At 40.2% G+C, this 21,863-nt stretch overlaps 1 protein-coding gene and 1 non-coding gene across 2 annotated transcripts; one reads left to right on the top strand and one right to left on the bottom strand.

Annotated features, from left to right (window-relative positions):
• The first annotated feature begins 167 nt into the window (after positions 1 to 167).
• On the top strand, positions 168 to 21,474 carry LOC111221709 (protein kinase C delta type-like). The gene is made up of 17 exons (XM_022745223.1): positions 168 to 362; positions 10,035 to 10,165; positions 10,441 to 10,713; positions 13,032 to 13,200; positions 15,243 to 15,274; positions 15,379 to 15,464; positions 15,929 to 16,058; positions 16,183 to 16,283; positions 16,431 to 16,515; positions 16,704 to 16,831; positions 17,699 to 17,872; positions 18,093 to 18,184; positions 18,728 to 18,790; positions 18,947 to 19,085; positions 19,443 to 19,631; positions 19,781 to 19,909; positions 20,060 to 21,474. Exons 2-17 carry the CDS (start codon positions 10,057 to 10,059, stop codon positions 20,216 to 20,218), a joined length of 2,058 nt encoding a protein of 685 aa, XP_022600944.1. The 5' UTR covers positions 168 to 362; positions 10,035 to 10,056; the 3' UTR covers positions 20,219 to 21,474.
• Positions 11,175 to 11,246, bottom strand: trnae-cuc. The gene has a single exon. It is a non-coding gene; the product is annotated as a tRNA-Glu (tRNA).
• Positions 21,475 to 21,863: the final 389 nt, after the last annotated feature.

Here is a 21,863-nt window from a genome sequence, read left to right as displayed (position 1 = left end):
ATGAGTGTTTCCCACGGGGATGGTGAAACAAGTGTGTGTGTGTGTGTGTGTGTGTGTGTGTGTGTGTGTGTGTGTGTGTGTGTGTGTGTGTGTGTGTGTGTGTGTGTGTGTGTTGGGGAATTCACCTGGTTGACGTCACACATTCATTACTCTGCACCGCGCGCTGCCATAGAGCAGCACCATAGAGCCGGGCGGGCAGACAGTGAAACAGAGGAGACAGCTTGAACTGGGCAGCCGACTTGAACACTTCCTTAAACACCATTTAGGATTTTGAAGTGGAACTACCAGGAAAACCGTGGTTCTGACACAAAACCCGATACAAACTCGCTGCAAACAATACATTTTGCAGCTCAGCGGAAGAGGTAAGTCACAGTTTCATGTGAAAGTTGTTCGTGGTTGGAAAACTTGAGCTCGGTGTTTGAAAGTTGGGAGAAGAGCACTTGCTTGCTGTCTTGCAAGGTACCGGGTGTCAAGAGTCGCCTGTCTTTGCTTTGACCCCCTGGCTTTGGCTTGTGTTTCGTCTCACAGTGAAGCACAGCTCGACTGACTTCAGTAGCAGTAGTACAGAGACTGTCTGACTTTGGGAATGAGAGGAGCTGCTGTCGCCGAATGTCTCCTTCTCCCGCTCTGTTACACTTGTAGTTACGCAAGTGAAGTTGAGCCATGTTTTAGTGCCTTTAGGTCCAGTCAGTGTGAAAAAAAAACAAAAAAACTTTACATGTTTCCACTGATACTGGGGAAACAGCCTTCAGTACACCGGTAGACAAACATTCTTTGAGGGAAGTGTTGTATCCTATGGCAACAGAGGAGCCCTTTCCAGTCGTCTAGCTAGCTAGCTAAATTATAATGGAGCTAGGTTAAACGGTTTGTGTTTTATTTATATTTTTATGTATTGGAGTTAACGACCAGCAATATGACTAACAGCCAGATAAGCATTCAAGGCAATTTAAACCATTAAACGACGGTTTTCTCCTTATAGTAGTAAATTAGGGGATAAACTTTCTCTTAAAACACCTTAATTACCTCCTTAAAATGAGCATGATAACATAAGCAACATACATTTCAACATGTTACAGTTTTGTGTATTGAGGCTTAAAAGTTGTTTTATCCCATAGAGTGACTTATTTCAGTGCATTTTTAGTTCAGTACAGTTTAGCTTATTGTAGTTTAGTACAGTAAGGGGGTTCTCTTAGTGATATTGCAGCTAAATAGTTAATTAAAAACAGCCCTGACAGTAATATGGTCCATACACAGTCTTGAATTCTGCAGACAGCATACAGTCAGAATATATAGATATTATTATATTTAGTTTACATCATGATGATTCATTGTGTATCATCACAATATGTGGATATATACCCTGACTTCTTTAGTTTCATGGCTGGATAAGAGGGGTTTTACTGGACTGTACTTCCATTAAATCCCAGGTTTCTCTTTGGTTTCCGATCTGGTTTGACAGAAAGCTGCCAGTGTCACGGTCATTAAAAAGACAATACAGCAGATGAACAACATCACTTGGCTCACTGTGGTGTAACTCGTATTGCAGACAGTTTGTCCACAAGCCTGAAATAGCAAAGGTTCTTCCCTCATTGCATTCAGGTTTAGCAACTGTGGTTGCATTTAGTCATCATCCTAATAACATGTTACTTCATTTTGTTGCCACAAGTACATCATTCTCATTGTGTCTTACGTGTGGCCTGTTTCTCAATCATTGATTTCACCCAGAAAAGGTGATGAAGGATGGTAAGGGAGTTATGCTATGGCAGTGTTAAATTTAAGGGAAGTGTCTGTGTAAAGATTACCCTGAATTCTTGTGGCTGTAAACGACTCAGCCTTCTGTGTCCACAGTAGCTGACATGACTTGTCCGATCCCCAGGTACCTAAACACATTATCTTATTTTGAAATATTCCTTCCATTGCTTGTGAAAGTCTTGTGTCATACAATGCAATACAATTCTGCATTTGTGGCAAGACTCTGTATCCTGTTGGTTTCTTCTGGAGGCAGTGCAGCTTTGTGAGCGCAGGTAACACTATCTGACTGCAGTTATTGGTGTGTCAATATTGGCTTGTGGCATCATGAGCTGCTCGGAGGACATGGCTGGGACATCTGCTCAGTCAGGAGTTGCCCATGCAATACTGATTCCTCGATAGTACAGCACGAACATTAACCCATCACAGACTAAAATAGTTGAGACAGTGTTTAATATGATATCAAACTGTTTTTTTTTTTCAAATAAATTATTCATTTTGATTGGAGTCAGGTAAGCTTGAGTTTATATGGCAAATGAAAAGTCAAAAACCATCAACTAGTCACTTACAGTCTGAAACACTGAGCATCAGGACAGTAAAGTACTGAAAGTTGACACCAGTAATTAGTCCAGTTTATCTATTTTAATGAGATATGTTATGATTTAAATCTTCTTCGAAATGAGGAAACTCCAATGCAGTTGAGAAATCTGGTTTGTTTCATTAACTGAAACAATGTTTTGTACAGCGCATTCACACTCAACAAAATAATGTATTGTAAAAAGTAAAAGTTTTGTATCTCCATCAAACTCGGATATCATTGTGGCAATACTATTAAAAAATCTACAACACTGTTTAGTCCCAGTATCATCAAAACTGTGTGCACACTTTGTTTAAAGTACAATAGAATATGAAACAACCCCATACTTGCCGACAGGATACTTATTTTTCCCCATGAAGAGAACACCTGCTGTTATGTATTATGGACAAACATTTTAGGCACAAGTTTGCTAAATCAGCAGTGAGTATAGTTTGGCACAGTCTTGCCCTTGGTCTCTTGTCACTCTCTGCACTCCACACCATGATATCCTGCTTGGCTCCCCTCGCTCAGACTTTGTCTGACTTAACCAAGGCTTTGTGAACTGTGAGCAGGGCAGAAATGGACACCGCTCTTAATGCATGTAGAGACAATACACACACACACACACAGCGGCAGGATTCATTCCATGCTGGTATAGCAGGTTTTACGGCATGCCAAAGAGCTCAGTGATTCTCAGGAAAAAGGGAGAGAAGATCAGAAAAGGTTATCACTCCACAACAGTTAGACTGAAGTTCGTGTCCATGTGTAATGTCAGTCCTCGCACTTAATAACAGCTTGTATTAATTTGGCTATCGTTGGTGTGGATCTACCACAACACTCAGTCACCCGACTCTGACCTTGAACCAGCAACCTCAGCTCTGGTCTTGTCACTCACTTTTCTTTCCTGTCCTACTTTGACCTGATAGCGCATCTGTGTGTGTGTGTGTGTGTGTGTGTGTGTGTGTGTGTGTGTGTGTGTGTGTGTGTGTGTGTGTGTGTGTGTGTGTGTGTGTGAATGGGGTAAGGGGTGTTTGACATTAACCTTGGTTAGTGAAATAAATGAAGGCTTTGATTCTTTGAAGCCATTCTCCACTGAAATTCATTAAAGGCTGCTTTGTTCAAGGTTATTAGTGTGTGTGTGCAAGCGTGCGTGTGTGCATGCATGCGTGTGTGACCATAAGTACACTTGTGCTTTTGAGACAGGGTTAATGCGGTAATAATACATGCCATAATGCCTCAGAAAGAGTAGCAAGACTTGTGGATTAAGGAAAGTTATGTGAGGCTTGCACCATTTTGCATGAATTTGTCAGTCAAAACTGGGAGTAAAAAAGAAAATCAAGTGATTGATTGGGCTCAAACGTTCAACGTTCTCTCTAACTGGTTGCTGAATTCTCAGGTGCATGGGCAGTTTGACATAAATTGCTACAGTTCTCATAGGCATTGTACACTTCACTTGTAAAGCAGTTTTGAAAATGTGCACATCAGTTCCACTCCTGCAAAGTTAAGTTGCTAAAGCTCTAAAAATGTCATCATTTGAAATGATCAATGATCAAAAATCTGCATAATTATTTTTCATTTTGTATATTTGCATGCCGATCTAGATCCAGGTAAAGAAAGAAAACGTTCATTTGTACAGCAAATTTAGATGATTGCACAGACTTGACAGAGGTACAGTATGTAGCCTACTCTTGGAGCTCTTTCTAGTCAATGTGTGTAAAGCTAAGAAAACAATATTTCAGCAGTAGATGCCCACTGTACAATCAACAGTGATATTACAGTTAGGAAGAGAACAGCCTTTTTCCATGATCACTGTTTAATTTCCAATGTGGAGGGATTGTTTTTCTTTGAGCTATTGTAAAGAGCAGTTTCATGATGCAATGGATGTTTACACACACGACTGTAGACCAGGTTGTTAGCTTTAGGAGGGAGCGTGGCCTGCCCGACTCTGACCATGCTTGTTCAGGTTCATTATAATGATGTGAAGCATGTTTGTTCAGCTCTAATTTGCTAGGCCACCGACTGGCCGAGCTCCATCCAGCCATGCTGTTCTGGGTCTGTTGTGGTCCTTTGTGTCTTTCACTCAGCCTTAGCCCCCACTCCTTTTTATGCCTCCACACCAACGATAGCCAGAGCCGGAGGCATATTGTTTTCAGGTTGTCCGTGCGTACATACGTCCCATTCTCGTGGACAAGATATAGCAGAAACACAAATTTGGCACAAACATTCACTAGGACTCAAAGATGAACGTGGCGTAGTGACCTCACAAAACACCTTTGAAGGAACACCTTGAAGGAACACCTTGAAGGAACACCTTGAAAGAACTTCTTCAACTTTGGTACAAACGTTCACCTGGGCCAAGGCCAAACTGATTAGATTTTGGTAGCTAAAGGTCAAAGGCCAAGGTCATGGTGACCTCAGAAAACACACAAATTGTTAATAATAATATTTTATATGACTCTCGATAAATAGGGATGTAACCTGAAAGTAGTCTGAGTGGCGGAGGCATACAACCACGAGGCAGTAATTCTAGTTTTTCTCTGTCATTGTGTGTTGACAGCACAGTCTCTTGAAGTAACTGTAGAAGGAACAACACAAAGTCAGAGGACATTTCCTTAGTTTTATTCCTTCACATTTCTCCATATTTTCTGGTTTTGCTTACCAAATATATGATGGTATTCAGTAGAAAAATTTGTCAAAATACTTCCTGTTTTTACTTGACGGCTCCTTCAGGGCAACATCAAGCCAACCAGGAATCTCCAAACCTGATGTATTCTCACAGTGGCTTGTTTGATATCAACTGACAGTTCTATTGTAGTGATGCTAACCATGATAACCATGAAATTGTTATGACGTGTTTGATTAAGTTTTGCCAGACACTTGAGATCTTCTTCTGTCACTGAGGGAGACAGAACTGCCACGTACCACAAGAATTGACTTGATTGAAATTGAGCAACTTGAACGTAGCTTTTGAATAATAGGAATGTGGATGTGAATTTTCAATCTGAATCTGAGAACCCTAAAATAGATATGTACTAGAAGGAAAGTTTTTGAAATTGAGAATTTCACAAACTGAAATTCAGACCACATAAAGTCAGAAAGCTGGTCAAATATATACTATACATTTCAACACTAATTATTCAGTTTGAATTTAAAAACTTGGTCTTCAGTTGCTGAGGAGACTGGATGTGCTCCTGGTCTTGATAATGTTTCTCAACATTTGTCATCCAAGTGAGTTTAATTAATTCTACTAAAAGGTCTTTTCCACATCAGACATTTTGACTGGTCTTAGGAGCAAAGCACACATTGTTAGTGATAACAACAGCTCTGTCCAACTCTCAGTGAACCAGCATGCACAATGACAAGACAAATTTTATTTTATTTTTTTTAACATCTGTGCTTTTCCATCTGTGACTTGTTCAAATGTCTCCATGAAAAAAAGGTCTATTGGTGTGGAATCAGCAGAATTTAAACCTGATCATTTAAACCTAGCTATTAAAATCTAAGTTTAAATAGACCTTTTCAATTAAACACATTTTCAGTGGGCTTGAAGTCAGGTAACTGACTTCTATGTCAAGACAAGAACATTCGACTGTTTAACCATAAAAACGAATTGGTTGTCTTGTTTACATGTTTTAAGATCTGTGTTCTGCTGCATAGTACTAAAATTGTGGGACTATGTGGAGTAGAAAAACTTTTCATGGTTAAGTGAATATGAATGTAAACGTTCACAATGTATGTCCCTTTTTATTGTAAACCAATTTTCCTGTGTGGCAATCGGGTGGCTTAGTTTGAGTAAGGGTTAACCGTTTATCAGTGCTGTGTTGTCAAACAAATACTAAGAATTTCCCCACAGGGGTTAATAAAATTATCTCTTCCATCATTTTGCAGATGGCTATGATTCTTGTTTATCATGTGATGGAAACTCTGTTGTTGTGATTCTCTGCATAATTGTGCCTGTCTTTGTTCAGGCCTGCTGATGAAAGGCTGACACGCAAGAGCTCCCCAACCTGCTAGACCTGCCTGATCACTTCTTCCTCTAAATGTCTCCTCTAATTCAGTACATACCAAACCTTTGACTTGTGTTTGGTTAGATTAGAATGACTTCAATAATAGCCTGTCACCTGTAAACACTCAGTCATGTCTGTCTCCACTAGTGTTTTGCGCTTGATGCATGTAGTATAATGGAAGATTTGTTTTACAACATTACAACAAAAGGTTCATCAATTCAAGGTTCATTCTACGTTTTACTAGATAATTAGTGAATTGGGTTTTCTGCTGCCCTTATTATCACATGATTAAATGATTGAATGATTAAATGTTCCAGGAATTAATTTTTGTAATTGTTTTCATTAAACACTGGTTTTGAAATTAATTACACACAGGACACATAGCTATGCAAATAGGAGCACTCCTTAAACTTCCTCAGAGCTGATATGATATATAACTGGAATTTCCATGCCCATGTCAAGTGACATTTAATGACACTTCCAAGTCACTTGTATGTTTTTGTTGTCATGTTTCTGCATACTATGCCGTCTTCAAGTGAGTTTATAATTTATGATTTCTTTTTGTGTTGCACAAAGGCAGGGAGCCCAGCTTTACATTTACTGGCTCTTTGCAGACCTTTCAGTCAAGGACAAAAGCTAAAGACATACCTAAGAGTAACCAAATAGCTCCTTGAGGACACACACACACGTACACACGCATGAACACTTTTCATGTCACTGGAAGCTGACTTCTAGATCCAGTGAAGGCAAATCTGGTTCTGTCATTGAGTCTGATTTCTCCTCATGTCCACTGGCCTGCGTAGTTAGTTATCTTTTTTTCTTTCCCTCTCTCTTGCTCTTTTCCTCTACCCACCCCTTCCCCAATTGCATGTGCTCATTTTTTCCACTCTCTGGGGAAACAAGGCTCTCTTTTCTATGTAGCAGTGCATGTGTACATAAGAGAGTGTGTGTGTAAAGCAGAGAGAAAACTGGTAACAGGCTGTAAAACTATATATATAAACAGTATATAATGTATTTGTTAAACTCAGTGACATTGATTAATATTATTTTGTGTCTGTGTGTGGGCAGAGTTATGAGAGCTTGAACAGTTTCTCAACCCTCCTGGCCTCACTTAGAAACAGTGGTTTGTTTAGATCGTCTTTAGATACTGGACATGCCTGCAGGTTCACACAAAGCTTCCAGCAGCAACAACAGAGATGTGTTATTCTCAGCCCAGTGGAGACACTGGTGAGGAGGACAGCTGGAAATACATATCCAAAATATACCTAGCATGTAAAGATGTAAGAGATGTATAGATGTAGCTAACATGTATTTTCAGTTATTGAAGCTACATGGTGCATAACACATCTACATGCCTAGACACTTTTTGTAAATGTTTTCAGACATGCTGTTTTTATGTGAAAACAATGTCTTCACTCTAGCCTAATGATAACATGGTCCTCTTTGGTGCTGGTCTTTTTTTTTTTTTACTTTGCTGTAACTATGACTAAAGACAGCGGTAGCGATGCTATTTCTTGGCAAAGATTGTTTAAGTTTTTTTGTATCATCCCTCTCGATCCCACTTAAACCCAGGCAGGCATTTGTGATTTCAAAGTAATACAGGACAGGATGATAGCTCAGTGTTAAGAGTCATCAGATCACAGCTAGAAAGATTATTATTCTATTTTCTCATTCTGAAAGTGGCTTCACTAACTTAAGTGTACTTAGCTGCAGTCAAAAAGTTGGTCACATGCCAATTTGGTTTACATTTTTTTCTCAGCTGTGTGCTGGCTACTGAATAACTTCTGACTGTTGGAGGAGTTGATGGTTAAAAGTTTTGCTCAAATGGCACCTTAGTGATGGCTACCGAGACATTACTGTTTGTCATTCACTTCCCATCCCAGATTTTTCTTGCTTGTCTGGGATATCAAACCAGCAACTACCCACTACAGATCCTCAGTGAGTCAGTTTATCAAGAATTATGTACAGCTGCACAATTATACACATTAAAACATTCACACCTGAGACCTGCTCAGTGCAGGTACAGTAATGGGTTGTACTGCTAAGCAGCTTGCAATGGGGATTTAAGAAAAACATTGGATGTTAAAGAGGATATAAACTGCAGAAAGAAAATGCGTAAGCTAAAATTAGAGTGGTATTATTCAGCGGACAAACTAAAAGGTGATCTGGATCCAACCAAAGCTCAAAATAGCATAGTCTACCTTTATAGGCTGAGAGGAATACATGTACATACTGTATATCACACAAGTACTGGTTCAGTCACTCAGGACGTCATAATGCATGACAATCAGCACTGTGAAAAGCATGAAGAATCAAAAACACAAACAAAAATTGTCTCCTTATGAATGATTAATTATTTAAGCAGAAACAAGAAGCTACAGTACATTGCTGTCCAGGGGTTTCATGTACATATTCATTCAAGCTTAAGAGAAGAACGTGTCTCTGTGCATTTTGCTTATAGAGATTACTGCCCAGAAATGTAATTTCAAACATTATTGTGAGTTTAAAATAAAATGCTGTTTGCCTAAAACCACAGGCGTGCCATATCTCTGAAATGACTATTAAACCAAGATTATGTTAATGGAGCAAGAAACTAAAGCTTCAAGAGATCAAGTTAAGGAACTTAAAAGCTCACAAAAAGTGCTGTGTTCAAATTCTTGGAGGAATTCTGTGGGATTTTATTGCTGCTCTGGGAATTAGGTCGTAGGCTAATATGCCCTCTGGGCCCTTCTAGTCTGTGACGTAGCACTTGTGTGACTCTGGTGTGAAGCAGTCTGGATAACTTCAAAGGTTCAGAAAGTGTTTGTTAGTACAGTTCCTTTATACAACATGAAGCTTGACTGACTGCCCCCTAAGTTTAGAAAATTTCATCCTTTGTAATCTCTGTTATTACAAGGCCCCTTAAATGGAAATGCCACTAGTTTTAACTACTGTTTTCACAATATGACAGTTTGCTATTCAAGAACACAGATTTACTGAACACGGTGTACCAAAACTGAAAACACAGGACAAGTGTTTGTCCTCCTGGTACTGTGGTGGTGTGGTGTCCTACTGATACCGACTGCTCCTTCAGAAAACGTGTTTGTCTTCAACTGACTAAATCTTACATGATATATCGGGACCATTGTATATTTCCTGCATTAGATTTCCTACATTTCATTATTTTAAAGTTCACAGAAAAAGTTCAGCTGAAAAACAGGACTACCACTGTTTTCCCACCAGATTAGAAGTAGTCTACATTTGTCCACTCAATCACCAAGGAAGATGCTAGTGTTGACAGTTTTCTGATATAGTGCTGCAGAAGCCCTTCCAAGACACATATAAAATATCTACAGCCAACTAGTTGCATGGAAACTCCACTGCTTATCTGTTAACTTTTATTTGTCTTTTCCTTAACACTGGGGCTTTCTGTTTGTTTTAGAAATGTGATCTTTTTGACTTTCTGTCACTCTCTGTCTCAGTCTCTCATCCTGCTCTCTCAGTTCAGGATTACCACTCTGTTCCCTCTGTCCTCACTTCTGGCAGGTAGTTTCCAAAGTTGTGTCTTGAGTTGGAAACTTCTGCTTCTTCTGAGAACACTTGACTATTGCCACTGACTTTCTTCCTTCTTGTTTTAAGTAGAAGCCATGAGCAATCCAAATACAAGATGAATGTGTATGTTTGTATGTAAATGTAAATGTCAGTCTTTTTCTCCATTCTAGGAGGCTTAGGTGAGCCGTCACCATGGCACCCTTCCTGCGTATCAACCTCAATGCTTATGACGTGGGTGCTCTCCCTCCTCTTTCTGACCCTCCCATCTGTGCCATCAAGATGAAGGAGTCTGTCAACACAGGTATGTACAGATGCACACATACATGTGTGCAATCATAATTTCATTTAGACAGGGGAGTGGAACAGTGAATAGGGAGACAAGATGTCCCCAGTTTAATTGTCTTAACAGTCACCATCTGCTGGGCTCAAAAGTCCATAAGTCCACAAGCAAACTGGCTCTCTACCAACTCCTGGTACTTTGTGTTTAAGCCATTCCTCTACTATGAATTTCCTGAAAATGAAAACGTAAAAGACAAGCCTTTTCTTACAAAGGATGGTCCCTATGTTCTTTCACAGAGCGAGGAATGACCTTGGTCCAGAGGAAGCCCACCATGTATCCAGCCTGGAGGTCCACTTTTGATGCTCATATCTATGAAGGGCGTGTCCTAGAAGTGGTCCTCATGCAGAGCAGTGAGGAGCCTTTGGCCAAGGCCACGGTGGGCGTGTCTGTACTCGCAGAACGCTGTAAGAAATCCAAAAACAGTGGCCATACTGAGTTCTGGGTGGACCTTCATCCTTCGGGGAGGGTCCAGATGGCCGTACAGTTCTTCTTGGAGGACAGTGATGCAGGTAAAACTTCTACAAGGCCTCAGAATATTTGGTTTAAAATCTTAAAGTGTTTTTCTGTAATATTAAATATGTTGAAGTTCACAAAAAATATCCATGAATATTATTTACTAATAGTTGAACACTCAAAAAGATAATCTGCATAATCAGGACTGTGTGGGTGTGCTTTCATCAGATTTCATTGACAGTGGCCTAGAAACATAAGCAAGCAACCCCACAATTATCACTATGTTTAGATTCAAATATTGTCAAATCCTAATTGGTACTTTGAAGTATGTTCTTCCCCTTATTCCAACTGAACCCAGCCCATTTCAAATCAGTGAAAAGAGCACAGACAGAAATCTCTCATGTGAAACATCCAAAACATTTTCGTTTGGTAGTAAATTGTATGCCCTTGTCGGCCCCCAATACTTAAAGTAAGTTGGTCATTAAGAAAATATGTTTGCAGGGCTTCTTAAAAAGTTTTCCCTGACCGGGAATCGAACCCGGGCCGCGGCGGTGAGAGCGCCGAATCCTAACCACTAGACCACCAGGGACTGGTTCTCCTCTGTAAAGAAGACAGTCTGCTGACCCCCCCCCCCCCCCTTCTTTTTCCTTCCCCCCCAGAAAGTCACTCTACTGCTGTGCTGATATGTAATGCCCTCTACTGGCAGAAAGGATCCTGATCAGAGGTTAATTTTCCCCGCACTTTATACACACAACCACAGCCGAACATGTTAGTTACTATGAACCTCTCTGCGTTGAAATGTGGAATTATCCTCCAGGCCGACTGCCCTGTTATAAACCGTCTGCTTTAGGCTGTCAAGGGTTAATCTGCATGCTGGTGACATATCTCACATTGAGCTTGTCAGGTGGTTACAGGTGTGGCCATGTAGCTAATGTGCTGTAAAAATTCTTCAAGGTCATGTAGGATTTTGGCCTCAGGGCTGGCTTTACTTTGCCAAAGTAGCCGGTGGTAAATATTTGTACTTGGCTCAATATATAATGACAAACAGTGAAAGCATGCATTTTTGTTGATACAATATAGTAATAGGTTCACTAGGACGTGGGTTAAGCAAACATGTACAGTGTATAAGGTCTATTTTATCCTATGTTAACCTTTCAATGAAGAGTTTTAGATCTCTGTGGTGGGATTGGAATTTTTTCAGTAAAAATTCCGTGTAAACATATTGAATAGTAGCAAAACCATTGGTTGCACAAGTTCAAAATCTTACTGCTATCATTATTAGCCTCCATAAACCTATTTTAGTTTCATTTCAGCTGCCAGAAGCAGAAGTGAAGCAGTGCTGGCTGGCAAGTTCTGTATTCAGCCGTCAGCTTAGTAGCCCAGACAGGGAGCCCAGCCTAGAGAGGTTTACAAACTGGTTCTGTGTAGGGGGAGTTTTCTTACGTGGGAGTAACACAGTTGGGGTTCACTGTTCAGGGTTGGAGCGGGTCATGAGACGGAGGTGTGCCTCCTGTTATGAAAGAGCTCCTTACTCCATCAGCTCTCTCCTACACACTCCACAGGTTTCCTGAAAAGCAGCCCAGAGTATTTTTAGGCATGTGTGAACAGCCCTCAACACTGTCTGCCTTCTCTGTCTGTGCCTCTCTTGCCCTCTCTCTCACTCCCACTTTCTCAGCTCAGCTCACTGAAGCGCTGTCCAGACATAAACATCTGTCAGTAGAATGGCAGAAGGGAAATTAGTTTATCTCCCTCACCTCATCACTCTTCCCACTTTTCCTTGTCTATCAGTTGTCTCTTTGAGGCAACTCCTTTTTTTGAATTGTCCCTCTTTCTAACTCCTCCCTCCCTCCCTTCCTCCCTCCCATCCACCCACCTACTCTCCCTATCTCTTCCAGAGCTTCTGCTTTCTTTGTTTACCTCTCTCACGCTGTCTTCTCTGACTTTTGACCCTACCACATTGACTTGCATCAACTGGAGCTGCTTATCCAATAAGACATTTTTTGCCCTCCATTTACCAGCAGCGCCTGTGGCTTCTTTCCCCACTCAACAGAGATTTTTTACTGAATACGCCTCGGCTATTAGAACTGATGACTGATTTATGATAGTGCCCACTATGATGTCATTAAAAGACCATCAACAAAGGTAATCAGCTATGTAGATTGTAAAAAAAAATAGGATGGTTAATAAATAAAAAGACTCCCACCACACTGCATTTTATCACTATCATTTTTATTTGCCTTTGGAAATCAAAGTGGATTTGCATAACACTTCAATATAAAGCTGACAAACAGGTAAGCTATGTACTATTTGTCTGTAGACCTGAGCTGAAATGCAGTAATTTGGTTTGTAAATTTTTGTAAATCTCTTCCCTCAGCGGCATGTAAGCCATCAGTGAAGGTTTCTCCTGAGGATGGAGTCACAACCCTCAACAGGAGAAGAGGAGCTTTCAAGCAGCCCAAGGTTCACTTCATCAAGAACCATGAGTTTACTGCCACTTTCTTCGGCCAGCCCACCTTCTGCTCTGTCTGCAGAGAGTTCCTCTGGTGAGATGCTAGGTTCTGCCTTTGTTACATGACAGCTGTCGCTACTATGTCACTGTTATGTTTGTGTACTTTAGCTGGTTAGCATGCGCGGCATTTCTTTCACTTTGACCGTAAGTGTGATGGAAATGTGGAGACTCAGATGATGTCTTAACCAGAAGCATTTACTGAAGCTGGATAACTAAAGGGAAAGAGAAATGAGCAGTACAAGTTAACACTGACATCCTAACTCTGAAGGAAGGATCCTAGATAACCATGTTCAACCTTATGCCACATATTAATTGCTACGTGTACAAATAAGATTATTCTTCATGGAACCACATCACATTCATTCGTGTGTGAAGACTCTCGGTACTAAATTCTATACAAAGAATAACGTTTATCTAAGTCACATTGTGCGTAACTATTAAACATTCACAGCCTTCTTAGAGAAGAGGTGTGTAAATCATGACCATGAAGAGGTTATGGTTTTAGGGTGCTATGACTATTCATCGGTATCTCTGAGGGTCTGTGCTTGGTTGCTATGGTAACTGCCAATAGGGAATGTGCAGCTGAACACCCTCAGCTGTGCAAGAAATTAACATTGAACCATTGCTTAAAGTAAAAGAGCTGTGTGTGACCTGTGGAGAGACATGGCCTTACACCAGAGACCTGAAGACCTAATAATAAAGGCAAAATACCTAAAGAGCAAAAAAAATCCTTCACACTATATTTGCATTACAGTGAGAGACTATAGCAGTAATGCTACTCTGTTTGGACATGACTTATCCAGAAGCAGCTAATTTGCCTGTCAGTTTGTTGTGCTATTGCACCGGCAACAGTCTGGGCTGAAGTTTTCGGGTTGTCCATCTGTCCGTCTGTCTGATAGTCCAATTCTCATGAACGTATGATCTCAGTCACACCTTTAGGGAATTTGTTCAAACTTCGCACAAACATTCACTTGGACTCAAGGATGAACTGATTAAATTTTAGTGGTCAAAGGTCAAGGTCACTGTGACCTCACAAACACATTTCTCGCCATAACTCATGATCTTAATTATGACATGATTTAACACAAATGTCTAATAGATAATAATGTGTGATGATATTTTATATTCAAATGGTCAAAGGTCAACTTCACTGTGACATCATAATGTTCTGCAAAAACACTTCTTGCAATTATTCAAAACTGTAACTCAGGAAGGGGAGATTGTGAGGGAGGCATACAACAACGAGGCAGTAATTCTAGTTTTTCTACAGTATTATAATCAGCATTGTATTTTTATTAAGACTTTATTAATACACTGGCACAGCTTTAATAATTCCAGACCATATGTGCCGACACCTACTGTATATTCCTTGGGTACCAAATGGGAACAAAAACATCAGTTGTCCAATAAGAAAAGTCCAGCCCCCAAAGGGTATTTGTCAAAAGACCAATTAGTAGCGGTTCTAGTTTCCTAAATGGAGCAGTCCTGGGGGGTAAGTAATGGTAGAAACAACAGCAGGGCTGCTATTGTCAGAGTGAGTCACTGTCTAGGCAAATCCCACAAGGTTGTAATGTTGTGTTCCAACTATGTCAGCAGAACCTACTGTGAGTCAAACTCCTCCCCTGTCTCTCAAATTACAATGTTATCTATCCCCTTTACAGACGTGAGGAGATGTTTGTTTTAGTGACTCTGTGGCCATTACCACACTCATACAATAATAATCTCTTGATCTAAGATGTGAAAGATGTCTTCCAGTTTAGTGATAACAAATGTAAAACCCCTGGATAATTGTGCCAACTCCGACAAAAGGTCTTTCATGTTTGTCTCAGTTTGTTTTTCTTTTTTTTTACTTCCACAATACTTTGAAGAAAAGTTTGCAGACAGTTCAGAAGTAGTTTAGTAGCTGCTGCATATTATGCTGCTTATTATCTCCATGCTACAGTACATCATTGTCATCACAATCCTAGTAATGAAAATCATCCTGAGTATATTGCTCTGATATCAGCATCACACTTTTCCTTCTTCTTTTCTTGCTTTATGTCACACATTTAACTCCATTTCTTTTCTCCCACTTAGGGGGCTCAACAAGCAAGGTTACAAGTGCAGACGTGAGTGGTTATTCTTTGTTTAACTGCTATCTGCATTTTTATCACATTTTATCCTGTTGTGGTCTTCACAGTTATCGCAATATTTGGTCTTTTTATTCACCCAGAATGCAATGCCGCAATCCACAAGAAATGTATCGAAAAAATCATTGGCAGGTGCACTGGAACAGCAGCCAACAGTCGTGACACTGTGGTGAGCAAAATGAATGTTCTCCAGCATGCTAAATTTGCACCTTACACCTCAGATCTGACACTGACATGGAACTGTATTTTTGTTTTACAGTATTATCCTTTGTTACTTGTTCCTAGCTATAGTTCAAAGATAATTTTGTTTTTCTCTCACGCTTTATTATTTTATGACTTACTGAACGAGGCAGACCATTAATCATTAATTTAGTCACTGTTATTCCTAACATAAAGAATGCAGTGCTTTGGCCCAAGTGAATACAAATCCAACCAAACAGGGCCAAACCCAAATGTACAGACAGCATCGATATTAAATTCAGTATTAAAATCAATGGAGACGTGCTCAAATATTAACTGTGGGATTTTATTTTGACATTTACTTGCCAAACTACCAAAGTTTACTACATTCGTCAGCTTTAATTATCAGAGGGCAGTTATCCGTGGGTTTAATGGATTTCTGTGTGTTTGTAGTTCCAGAAAGAGCGCTTCAAGATTGATATGCCACATCGCTTCAAGTACTACAACTACAAGAGCCCCACTTTCTGCGACCACTGTGGCAGTCTGCTGTGGGGTCTCTACAGACAGGGCCTTAAATGTGAAGGTGACTCTAAAGTGTTCATTGTTGTTTTTTTTGTTTATTTTTGCTTTGTCTCCAATGTTTTATATGCTCTACATCTGAAATTGTATTCCCTTTCACCATTTGACATTTTTCCTTCTCTGATCAGACTGTGGCATGAACGTACATAGTTACTGTCAGACGAAAGTGGCCAATCTGTGTGGAATTAACCAGAAACTACTGGCAGAGGCTCTGTCTCAAGTCACACAGGTTAGCACAGTAACAGAACATGTCTTGTAGTTTGTGTTGACTATGTGTACATTTTATGCCAGTCGGGGTTAACACATTAAGAACAAATTATTCATTGTGGATGTACAATGTCATGAATGTTTCAGCATAACTTTTTTTCCTCCTTAGAAATCTATGAAGAAGTCTGATAACTCCAATGCAGAAAATATTGGGATCTATCAAGACATCCAAAGTGCAACAGTAGACCCTAGTGGTAAGATGTGCTCATTGTAGCACAAACTATAACTGTTTTTAAAATGTATTTAAATCAGGTGTTATCTTTAAGGGTAAATTATGTGGTATTGTTGCTGATAGTCTGTTTGACATAATCTATGTTATCAAATCATTTGCATTCAGATTTGCATATGTACTTACTATCTGTATACAAATGTGTATTTATAGCAGGTGGCAATGGCAAGGCGGGTGATGGCCTGAGCCCAGCCCCAGCAGCATCTATAGTCCCCCGGGTACACCTCACCACCAACCACCTGGTGTTCCACAAGGTGCTAGGTAAAGGCAGCTTTGGCAAGGTATGCCCCATGGTTCCCATCTCTAAACCCTTTCCTAAATTTAACATTAAATGATTGTTTGGACACAAAAATGGAAAATTCTGTAAACTTAAACCATTGCACAAACATGTGCATTCCAGTGTTATTATATATACATAGTAAGAACATCACACTCATCCTGAAATTGTCTACATGTATTAAACTTTGTAGATGAACACAACCTAACCAATATAACAAATGTGAAAAGAAGGAATAAAAAAGACAGAAAAGTTCCAAATCTGCATGTTTTAGGCAGTTTGAAATGGTTACAAGTGACATTACTGAGAAAAACAAGCATGTGGAGATGAATTCTAATACAGGTGGCCTCTGAAGGCCACACATCTTCAAGAGACAGATTCTCATCTGTCATCAAAGTCTGTCACTGTCTTTCCTTGAACCACATTTTTTAAAATTTATATTACCAACTCTCACCAGCTCTCAATTTTGATAGACTCGGCTAGATACCGTAGTAGATCAATACATCCCCCCACTGTCTGTTAAATTGCTTCCCTCGCACAATGGAGTGGGAGATGCTTTTCAGATGAGGAAAGAGCTTTGTGTCTCCATCACTATAGATCCCCGGCAACATTTGACAAATCATGTAGCCTTTAATGGTTGACATATTTGAGGAAAACATAGAAGCCAAGTATAGAAGGTTAATTTATATCCAGGCCCATTGTAGCCTGGTGGCAGTGCAGTGTCCTCACCGAGATAGAGCATGTAAGAAAACCAAAAAAAGGAAGAGATATAAATAACTTCATTTTGATTTGTTTGGCTATTATTGTACCCCATGAAACTCCTGTGATCACACTGATGAAGTACTCACTCTAAGTGACTCTGACACCCCAGGTGCTGCTGGCAGAGCTGAAGGGACAGGGTCAGTACTTCGCTGTGAAGGTTCTGAAGAAGGATGTAGTTCTCATGGATGACGATGTGGAGTGTACCATGGTGGAGAAGAGAGTCCTGGCCCTCGCTTGGGAGAGCCCCTTCCTCACACAACTCTACTCCACATTCCAGTCTAAAGTAAGCACACACATACTTAATATCTCAGCAGTAAAAGCTTAAAAAGCATGTTGTGTGATAGGGAGTCAATCTGGGCCACAGCGGTAAAAGCAACAACTCCCAGTTGTTGATAAGAACCCCCACTCCCAGCCCCCCTTATCTGAATCCACTCTCTCTCACACTCTCTTCGTGTCTCATTTGTCTGCAACAGTGAGCTGACAATAATGTGTTGTTTGCACAGGAGCACCTCTTCTTTGTAATGGAGTACCTGAATGGAGGCGACTTGATGTTCCACATTCAAGACAAAGGCCGCTTCGACCTCAACAGAGCCACGTGAGTACACTTGGGCCCTGTTCAGACCTGGCATGAACATGCGTCTTCAGTGATCCGATAACAAGTGGACAGCTCTAAGCACGTCCGATCACACCTGATGCTAGACTGCATCTCGACATGTGTCTCAAGTGACCACTTGTGATCAGATCTCACTTTCCCGCTCTATATGCAAATAAACATGAACACGTTGTTTTTAGTCAGTCAGACTATGACAAACAGGTCCATTGTCAATGTGTTGAATGTGTTAGAGAGAGAAAGAGAGAGAGAGAGAGAGAGAGAGAGACATCGGATGAGTGATCGGATCTCAAATGCTTCCACAATGGTTTTGGGTGCATTCACACCTGTATTAGGAGCTGACCACTTGTGATTGGATCACCTGATGTGCATGTTAATGCCAGGTCTGAGCAGGGCCTTGGATACCATGTAAAGAATTACGATTGATGAAGCAATTTTCACTTTCCACAATTGAGGATCTGTAATTGTAGCTCTTAATCACTGTAAAACTGTGTTTAATGATTGTTTTGTGCACATTTTAACCTTCAGATTCTATGCTGCTGAGATAATAGTGGGACTGCAGTTCCTCCATGCAAGAGGTATTATCTACAGGTAAGACCTAATAACCACTATATCACTGGTGTCTGCAATCTCCGTGTTACACGCTCAATCTCTTTTTTGGATTTTAGACTGCAGCATGTCAAACAGTACATACTGTAGCATAACTGGTTGTACATTGCATATATCTCTTTCTGTGACTTTCTGCAGAGATCTGAAGCTGGACAATGTGATGCTGGACAAGGATGGACACATAAAGATAGCGGACTTTGGCATGTGCAAAGAGAATGTGATCGGAGAGGCCAGAGCCACAACATTTTGTGGAACACCAGACTATATTGCACCAGAGGTCAGTTTTAAGACCTGGCTGATAGTACATTTTGTCATTTCATACACTACTTCACCATCCAAGTCTTTATATATTATTTGTATGTTTATATTTTCTGCAATTAGTATATATATATATATATATATATACAGTATATATATATACACACACACACACACACACGCACACCCACACACACATACATATATATATATATATATATATATATATATATGCCACCTTGTGGCCATTATGGGACATGGCAGTGTCTACAGATAAAATCACACCATAGTGATTCACAGTCTCCAAACATTCCTTTATGTCCTTATTCTCCTTATGCGCTTCTGATGCATTTTGTGAAACTCTCTTTTGTCATAGATCCTGTTGGGACAGAAGTACACCTTCTCAGTGGACTGGTGGTCTTTTGGTGTGCTAGTGTATGAGATGCTGATTGGTCAGTCACCTTTCCAAGGTGATGATGAGGACGAGTTGTTTGAATCCATCAGGTCGGACACCCCTCACTACCCTCGGTGGATCACCAAGGAAGCCAAGAACCTGCTTGAACTGGTGAATAACTAATATATGTCCCATATAGGCTAATGCAGCATTTAAATCATACATATGGATATCATAGCATGCAATTCTCTTTTTCACTATATAATATTACAGGGAGTAGTTTCTGTAATGAAGTTGTCTGCCTCTCGTCATTATTTCAGTTGTTTGAGCGAGATCCTAGTCGCAGATTGGGTGTGGTGGGAGACATCCGTGCACATGCATTCTTCAAAACCATCAACTGGCTAGCACTGGAGAAAAGAGAAGTGGATCCCCCTTTCAAGCCAAAAGTGGTATGAGCCTATGATATTGGTTCTGAGCAAACTATGTTTTTTATCATGAATCCATTTGTGTAACTATAATAGTGTACATCTAGGATACTGAGTACTTCAGTGTGCTTTGTTACATTAACCTAACTGAAATCCTTGACCTTCCACCCATAGAAATCCCCCAGTGACTGCAGCAACTTTGACCGAGAGTTCCTGAGTGAAAAGCCTCGCCTCTCACAGGCAGACAAGAACCTCATCGACTCCATGGACCAGGCAGCATTTGCTGGCTTTTCCTTCGTCAACCCTAGACTAGAAAAAATGATAAGCAAATGAAAAAACAAACTGGCTGTTCTGGGAATGCACTCTTAGCCCAGCACTCCAAAATAGACTCTTATCCTATTTTCTTTACCTTATCAACTGGATGGATAACAAGAACATGAAAAGATTTGGGTTTGACCCTAACTTATTTTGCTCCTCTATCAAAGTATGAGATAAAATAATAATAGGATGTTTGCTGGTGTCTAAAACAATAATCATGTCTCAGCTGTCAGATTATATAGGTGTATAAAAGAGTATAAAGCTCTAGGAAATTAAGGGAAATTCTGAAGAAACCAGTGTTACCATAATCAATGCTGGGGGGGATTGTCCAAGAACCATTGTGTTTTTTCTTACTTTCTGTCATTTTTCATGTGATCACGTCTTGAATCTGTACGAATCATCTAATGTACTGTATCTCAAAATTGAAATTCACAAGCACAAGCATAAGCATGAGCCCCTTATTTAGTAATACAAATATATACAGCCACCATCTCGCATGCAAGTCAGGAAAATTCAGTGGTACATACAGTATTCACTCTCACCCTGTGTGCTTTGCCTACTGTATGTCTCCTAGAACATCCCATCTGTGTGTGTTTGTGTGTTACCACATGCATACAAGTGTGTGGGTGTGCGCAGGTATTTTCTTAGATGCAAATGGTGCTACTGGACTTAACATTGTCTGTTGTTGAATGAACCCTTGAGTTATTGAGGCATCATAGAAAGAATTGTACCATAAAGATGGGAGGACTTTAAATCTGAAGTAAGGCTGTTGTGGAAGTGAGTAGCCCGCCCCCTCAATGACTGCACTCTGTCACATACCCTCTAAAGAGTTCATTTGTTTTTCTTTTTAATTTAGCACACATTTCTACATGGCAGTCTTCTTGTTTTTTGTGTGCCACTGATGTCAAACCTCATGCTGTACATCAAACTGAAGCGTAACACAAACCATTGTTCAGTACATCATGTTCATTTTCTGGGCTGTCAGCAGACATACTGGAAAGGGTTGCAGCAGTAGTGTGGTACTATACCTGTACATCTACAGTAGCTGTGTAGACAGATGAGGGGGAGAGGGGCCTTTCACTGGAAGCACAGGGTCATTGGAATGTGTTATATTACTTGAATATAGGAATTTTTAAAATGAAAATAATAGTGCTGTGTATGGAAATCTAATATGTATGTAACCATGAGCTGTCTCCGAGTTAAGGTTGTACTTTTTTTACTCTCCTCATCTTTTACATCTGATTATAAATAAATATACTATAAACTCAAAATGGCATTTATATTTATCACTGTAGACTTGTATGCTACAAAGCTTCATATATAAAAATGTATTTATTGTATCTTACAAAAACAGAAATCCTATTGTAAACAGAAATGCCATTGCTGTGGCATAGCGTCTGCACCACCTCACCACTGAATATGACAGGCCCTGTGTGAGGGCACCAAAACATCTCCAAGTGCCACAGGAATGGTGTTAGTGTGAGAGAAAGACCAGTCAGGCTTTACTGTCGTCTAGCGGTCAGGTGTTGTAATTACACCCTTCTGTTTAACGTGTGGACGAAAGGCATTCCTGCAGTGCGCACGGCTTATGACCTGTCCTCGTCCTCTGTCCCCAGCAGTAATCCACCGCCTGCTGCAGGATATGGACACTGAACAAATA

The sequence above is a fragment of the Seriola dumerili genome, unplaced genomic scaffold (assembly GCF_002260705.1).
Source record: "Seriola dumerili isolate Sdu_G_001 unplaced genomic scaffold, Sdu_1.0 BDQW01000088.1, whole genome shotgun sequence".
Taxonomy (NCBI): Eukaryota; Metazoa; Chordata; class Actinopteri; order Carangiformes; family Carangidae; genus Seriola; species Seriola dumerili.
The sequence above is the reverse complement of the archived record's forward strand: the minus strand, read 5'-3'. Positions and strand labels throughout refer to the sequence as shown.

Excerpts from the sequence above, each read along its gene's own strand:
- LOC111221709 (XM_022745223.1), top strand. The coding sequence starts at position 10,057 with ATGGCACCCTTCCTGCGTATCAACCTCAATGCTTATGACGTGGGTGCT. Across the intron at positions 10,166-10,440 it reads GAAGGAGTCTGTCAACACAG|AGCGAGGAATGACCTTGGTC; the intron begins GTATGTACAGAT and ends GTTCTTTCACAG. Across the intron at positions 10,714-13,031 it reads CTTGGAGGACAGTGATGCAG|CGGCATGTAAGCCATCAGTG; the intron begins GTAAAACTTCTA and ends CTCTTCCCTCAG.